Source organism: Rosa chinensis, chromosome 2 (assembly GCF_002994745.2).
Source record: "Rosa chinensis cultivar Old Blush chromosome 2, RchiOBHm-V2, whole genome shotgun sequence".
Classification (NCBI taxonomy): Eukaryota; Viridiplantae; Streptophyta; class Magnoliopsida; order Rosales; family Rosaceae; genus Rosa; species Rosa chinensis.
Window position 1 is genome coordinate 47480681 of NC_037089.1, and position 6626 is coordinate 47487306.

General features: G+C 35.0%; 1 protein-coding gene across 1 annotated transcript; it reads right to left on the bottom strand.

Annotated features, from left to right (window-relative positions):
- Positions 1 to 2326: 2326 nt before the first annotated feature.
- LOC112186979 (heat stress transcription factor A-4c) lies at positions 2327 to 5978 on the bottom strand. The gene is made up of 2 exons (XM_024325564.2): positions 5116 to 5978; positions 2327 to 3665 (listed from the first exon to the last, which is right to left on the bottom strand). The coding sequence occupies exons 1-2, from the start codon at positions 5329 to 5331 to the stop codon at positions 2568 to 2570; spliced, it is 1314 nt and encodes a 437-aa protein (XP_024181332.1). The 5' UTR covers positions 5332 to 5978; the 3' UTR covers positions 2327 to 2567.
- Between the last annotated feature and the right edge of the window lie 648 nt (positions 5979 to 6626).

Below are 6626 nucleotides of genomic sequence, written 5' to 3' on the forward strand. Positions count from 1 at the left end.
ACCTGATTATAAGAGAAATGATCGAGCATGGTAATGGAGGTAGGTTAGAGTCTAGAGTGAGAGAGATTGCATTTGATTCTTTGAAGAAGAACAGCGGCGGAGACAGTAGAAGAAGACGATGAGAGGTGGAGATGATAGAAAAAAACGATTAAACAAAAAAAAAAGAAAAAGGTAAATACATTTAAAAAAAAAATTAAAAATAGGTAAAATGTCAGATATACCCCTAGATTTAGGGCAAATTAGTCTTTTCATCATCATTTAGTCTCTCACGTGCGTCACATGTGCTAGGATTAACGGAGCCGTAACAGAATTTTGACGCAGGTACGACGTTGATAAGAAAACTTGAGTCCAGGTATCACCTTGATCACTTTGAAAGTTCAGGTATCATTTCAAAAGTCCTCGAAGAGTTCAGACACTGTTAAAGTAAAAAAAAAAAAAAAAACCTATATATGTAAGAGAGATTGATGCAAAACATGCAATCTTGAGTTGGCCGCTCTAGACAAGCTTATAAATGAAATACTCGTGTGAAATGGTTAACATATTTGAAGTTTGGTAGCATATGAAAATAGTGTTCTAAAAATTTTTTTAGGCGCTAGGTCTCTCCTCACTATTTACCTGCTGTCTAGCAATTTTTAGAATATTGTATAAAAAATATTAATTCAAGCAGTCAAGAATTGAGATTAAAAATACTAATTTGGATTAATTTCAGTTTACCCCCCTGAGGTTTGGGGGTGTCATCATTTCACCCCCTGTACTTTCAATTTTGAATTTTTACCCCCTTAACTTTCCAATTTCAATCCGACGTATCCAATTTCTACTATTCCGTCCAAATTGGACGTTAAGTTTGACTTTTGAGGGATAAAATGGTCATTTCAACATTAAATTTTTTTTTTTTTTGTTTTTTAGTTTTTTTTTTTTGTTTCTTCGTTTTTTTTTTATGTTTTTTTTTTTTTTCTTCAACCTATACACCACAAGTTATAATAGGTTTATGAAAACAAAAAAAATACTCTAGGTAGTTGAAAGCCGCTCGCTGGTCTACGATATTTGTGACATATCTCCGATAAAGTGAAGAATTTAGGATATATCCCCAATAAAGTGAAGATATATCTGTAAAAAATAATTTTACACTTTATCTGTAAATAAATATATGTAAAAAATGATTTTACACAGATATTTCTTCACTTTATTGAGGATATATAGATATTTATAGATAAAGTGTAAAATCATATTTTACAGATATTTCTTCACTTTATTGGGGATATATCATAAAATTCTTCAATTTATTGGAGATATATCACAAATATTGTAGACCAAAAATGATTTTACACAGATATTTCTTCACTTTATTGGGGATATATCCAAAAATTCTTCACTTTATCAGAGATATATCACAAATATCATAGACCAGCGAGCGGCTTTCAACCACGTAGAGTATTTTTTTTTTTATAAACCTATTATAACTTGTGGTGTATAGGTTGAAGACAAAATAAATAAAAAAATAAAAATAAAAAAAAATGAAGAAAAAAATAAATAAATAATTTTTTTTAATTTTTAATTTTTTTATGTTGAAATGACCATTTTAACCCTCAAAAGTCAAACTTAACGACCAATTTGGACGGAATAGTAGAAATTGGACACGGTTTATTGAAATTGGAAAGTTTAGGGGGTAAAAATTCAAAATTGAAAATACAGGGGGTGAAATGATGACACCCCCAAACCTCAGGGGAGTAAACTGAAATTAATCCTACTAATTTTAAGTGTTTTAATCTCAATCCTTGAAACTTAATTCAAATGCGATAAGAGTGAATGACCACAAAATTCTTAATTATCTCGTGATACTACTCTGTAAAATATATAATAGTGAGATGGTCTCCAAATAACCAGACAAACCGGTGCTGTAGTGAACTTTTGTGTTCTTAATTGAATTAACTAAGCGCACTTAAAAGATTGTCACTTTGTCAGATCCAATACAATTTTTATGGTTAGAATTACTTGGGTAGATAGGTGGGTTTTTAATACCTTATCTACGGAAATCAAACTTGGTTAGCCACAAGCTTTGACTGAAACAGACAATCTCTCTGAATGTTTGGTGAAAGAGAAATACTTGCTTTCCATAATCTATGATGCAGTACTGCATAGTCACATCTCCCTTCCTCTTTAATTAAGAGAGGTTTATCATAAACAAGACTTTTTTGGCAAGCTGCTTAAGAGATTTAACAGAAACATGGGATTGTATAACAAGCACTAACAAAATTGAATAATGTCAAAATCTGTTTCTAATGTCTACTGCCTGCACCATCAATTTAACAAAGAAGAAAGCTATCTATTAAGCAAATACAAACTCCCTGCAACCTCTGATAACATTTAGTCATTTACATACAAAGGCTAATGAATATCTCTAATTCCACACTACATCAGAAGTAATCAAATATTCACCTGATATGCACTACAAGTCTACAAGAACGAGCTGAAAAATTCTAATGGCTTCTAGAAAGTACATACTAAGTAATTGTATTTAAAGTTTAAAATGTATATATTGAGTTTTTACATTATAAGGCCAGTTGGAACTATGTAGCTGGAGTGAGGCGCCCTATTTGGTTTGTAAAGTTATCTACACTATCTGTGTTCCACCAAAGCTTTTTCTGAGCAGCTGCATTGGTATCACCCGCTCCGCCATCACCATCCCTTCTTTCCGATTGTACTTCCTGTGCATCTTCTAAACCGGGGGTCTCTGTTAGACATTGCTCCCAAAAGACATCATTTGCTGCAGCAGGCTCAGCGGTTGTCATTTCTACTACCCTTTCTTTTGGAGCCTCAACTGCAAGTGCACTATCAGGCTTAGAGTTCATATCAAGTCCTGAAGATTTAGTCCTGAAATCAACAGTTTGACACATTGATGATATAGCAAGGATGTCGAAAAAATTTGCAGACCCAGCCTCTGGGGATGAATGAACATTCATTGAAGTCGGCGAAGATAAATTCGATATAGGTGAGCACGGCCTGCTATTCATGCCAAGGTCTTGCATTTCTGAAACAATGATGGGAGATGCCTCAGACAAAGGGCCAATATCATTTACTTCTTCAGGTATAGCCTCAATACCACGTAGAAAATCTTCCCAAAAGTTTAAGGAAGACTCCATTTTCTCAAGCCGGTCTGACTTTGATGTGGAAGTTGAAACTGAATCCAGGTTCTCTTTCTGTGAATTCAAATTCAAACCTTCCATACTGAAGTCATCAGGAAAGAGGTTAGGTTTCAACAGTCTTCTCTTTTTGTTATGATTTTCCGATTGTTGCATAAGTAAAGAGGCAAACCCTGGTTTCTTCAATACTTGAGCTAGGAAGGTCGTATATTGCCTCTGCTGAAGTTCCATCTTTTGCAATTGTTCATTTAACAATTGCATTTGCAATTCAAACTCCTGATTCTCCTTTTGATGTCTTTGTAGATCTACCTCGAGCAAGCGCTTCTCCTGATTCAGTCTATTGATTTTATTTTCATATTCTTCTCTTTCTTTCTCGCTTAAAGGAATTGAAGAATACTCGTGATTTTGCATGGAGTGACTATGAATTGGCTTGCGACGGTGAATATTCTTCAGTAGATGCCTTCCTCCTCTTACGAATTCCTCATTTGCAAACTCCCACTGCTCAGGATCAACCTTCCTAAACCCCTGCTCATGAAGAACACCAACTTTTAATAATTAGGAACCATAAATGCAAACATTAAAGAACTCAAAAGGAAGGAAGATACACATTGGTGGTGGTGTCAGATAAGCAAATACAATTATCAAGCACAGACAACAATAAAACTAATATAAATTATTTAAGCTTCCAAATCTCCTCAGCAATATAACTTAAATCCTTTCTGGTGCAGCTTTTTGATCTCTCATCTATACAGTAGCAAAACCTTTTCCCTCTACTTGAATGAAAATTTAAGGCCATTTCTGATAGCAGTTAACTCGGGAAATAGTCGACAAAAACATGGTAACATGTCTTAGAACCTTTCTACTGAGGACTAACAGAGTATGCCAACTGCTAATGTAGCTAATCAATGTGACCCCTTACACTTTCTCAAGCACTTCAAGCTATATAGATATCCTTATTCTATGCTTTCACATAACCTCATTGATTGAATATCAAACCACGTTATTTAATGTTCTGTGTTCATCCTCAATAATAGCACCCTAGTAACTATCACAGTTGATCCAAACAACACCAAATGCAAAACCACCTCTTGTGATTCCCATTCAGATGAAGGAAGTACTTCTTGCTTTCTACAAATTAGCTTCCTTCATTTTGCAGTTTGAGACCCCAGACTTAACAATATTGTATGGGCTTAGCGTATAAAAGAAAGAGCATCAATGATTAGTAGCTACTGGTGCTCCAAAGTACAAGCCATATTCCAGTCCTCTTATCGAATAATTTGGCATTTTTAATTCTTACTCCACTAAGTTCTCAGAACCACCTCTTTATCAAGATTAAGTGTATCAGAAAAACGAGCTACCTAGAGTCCTAAACAAAATTGATTACCTTTTAGAAAAAGAGATCAAATAGGTGATACTTCAACTGTTGCACAAAACTGACTGCAAAACCTACTCCACTATACACAAAGTGTGGTGTCCATTGTCCAACTCCTAAATAACACCCCTCTGGCCTTTCGAGCAAAAAGTACAGCAGTTTACTCTTACAAATCGTGAAGACATTCTTCTCCGAGAAGAGTATGCAATAACACTATAATAGAAATTGGGAGGAAAAAAATAAACAGGCAATTTTGGATCTTAAAGACAAGGTAGTGATCAAAACAACATGTTTTCAATGCTTAGGTAGTGCAGTCAGAAATACTCCAACAGATCAGATAATTGATTTGTAAAAATGAAGATGCCTAGTTGGAAATGTAAAGCATGAAAAGGCACAAACTTTAGAAGAGAACTAACACAGAGAATAGAAACTGTAAACATTCTAATCATTTATAAGTCTATAATGCCATTAAGCTATCATTCATTTCAGCCGGACCGATGATACTAAAATTGAACACAAACAAATATCAAAATGAATAATTTGCAAACGAAATTAACATAGAAATGAACAGCTTCAAAAGTAAAGAGATACTAGAATACCTACATATGTATTAAGCTGCCTGACAAAACTCGAAAAATTGTTGTGCTTGAAATACATGGGAAGCAAATCCTTGGCAAACTCTGTGGGATCCCAGACTACAAAACTACAACCAGTTTCACTCCAAGACACCACATGGTTGGTTGAAGGATCATCCACCAAGTCATATGTTTTCGAAAGAAAGGGAGCTGGTGCATTCGAACCACCTTGAGACCCATCCATAACTTCAAAGTTCAAACCACAAGTTCAATCAGGCTTTTGCAAGTAGATCAAATATCAAAAACCCAGAAACCTTCTCAAGTTAATGAAAACTCAAGTCTATGACCTGATGTTCAAAACCCAGGAACCTTGGATGAAAAACAGCTCAAATTGAATCAACTAACGGCAAGTCAACTCTAGGAACAATGAACCAAAACTGGGTTTTGTTTTTCTCAATCTGGGTACGTGCTTAGCGAATCACTCAATCTAATTTAAAAGAAAAACTTCCAAGTTGGCTTCTGGAAGAATTAAAAACCCAACAAAATCCAAGCCAATTAAACAACTTTTCTCCAAATCAAACTTGGGATTGCCTCAAACAATACCAACAACCAAGGAAACAGAGAACGGGAAAGATTACAACCTAATCCTCGGAAGTGGGTGGGGAGAGATGAATGAAATAATCAGACAAATGGAAAAGAACAAAGACTGAGGAACGAGAAAGGAACTTGGTTCGCGCAGAGCTTTGACTATATGACCAATCTAAACGCGCTACTTGGAGAGAAAGCAAGCAAAGAGAGAGAGATAGTTTGAAAAAATATTGGAGTCATGCAGAAGATGAGCATCGGTTGGGGTTTTATTTAAGGGTGTGTAAAGGCATCATTGCTTTGTTGGGTTTGAAAGTCCTCTCACGGACACAGACCTGGAAGTTGAATGGTCAGCGAAAATAAAAGAAGACTACGATTTTTGTCATGAGGTACAGTACTACTGTGTAATTCTGGAAAGCTAACCAGCGTTGACTGGAGTTCCATTCAACTTTCCACATAAGTGGAGAAGAACTGGTCTTTATTCTTGTTGCACAGTTGCACACTCCCACACCACACCATTTTTTCTGTTTAATACAATCCTTTCCCTCTCATTGTTTAGAGAATGATCGGATCTAGAAATGCTTTACCTTTTTGTTTTTTAATTGAAATGAGATAATAATTCATTCATGAATAAAAATGTTACAAACATTTAAACATTTGAGTTGTTTCAAATTAATTTAATTAGTTATTACCGTAATATTTTAAGAGAAAAACGAATATTCACATAGAGCAAACTTTGCAAGACCATGAACCACGTTGTTTCCTTGCTGGAGTTGGAATTGAAAATCTACAATCCTAGTTGCACATAGCAACACCTTGATGTCCTCGACGAGTCTTAGACCAACATGGTTCTTAAAATTTTAGTAAATGGACTGGTAGCTTCTAAACAATCAGTTTTTAAAATGAGGGACAATTGTTGCATCTAGATCAAATTGTTTAGTTTGTAGAGGCCTT

Bases quoted from the DNA above. Each gene is read 5' to 3' on its own strand.
- LOC112186979 (XM_024325564.2), bottom strand. From the start codon at position 5,331: ATGGATGGGTCTCAAGGTGGTTCGAATGCACCAGCTCCCTTTCTTTCG. The intron at 3,666-5,115 runs GTAGGTATTCTA...CTTCATGAGCAG, and splicing joins TCAGGCAGCTTAATACATAT to GGGTTTAGGAAGGTTGATCC.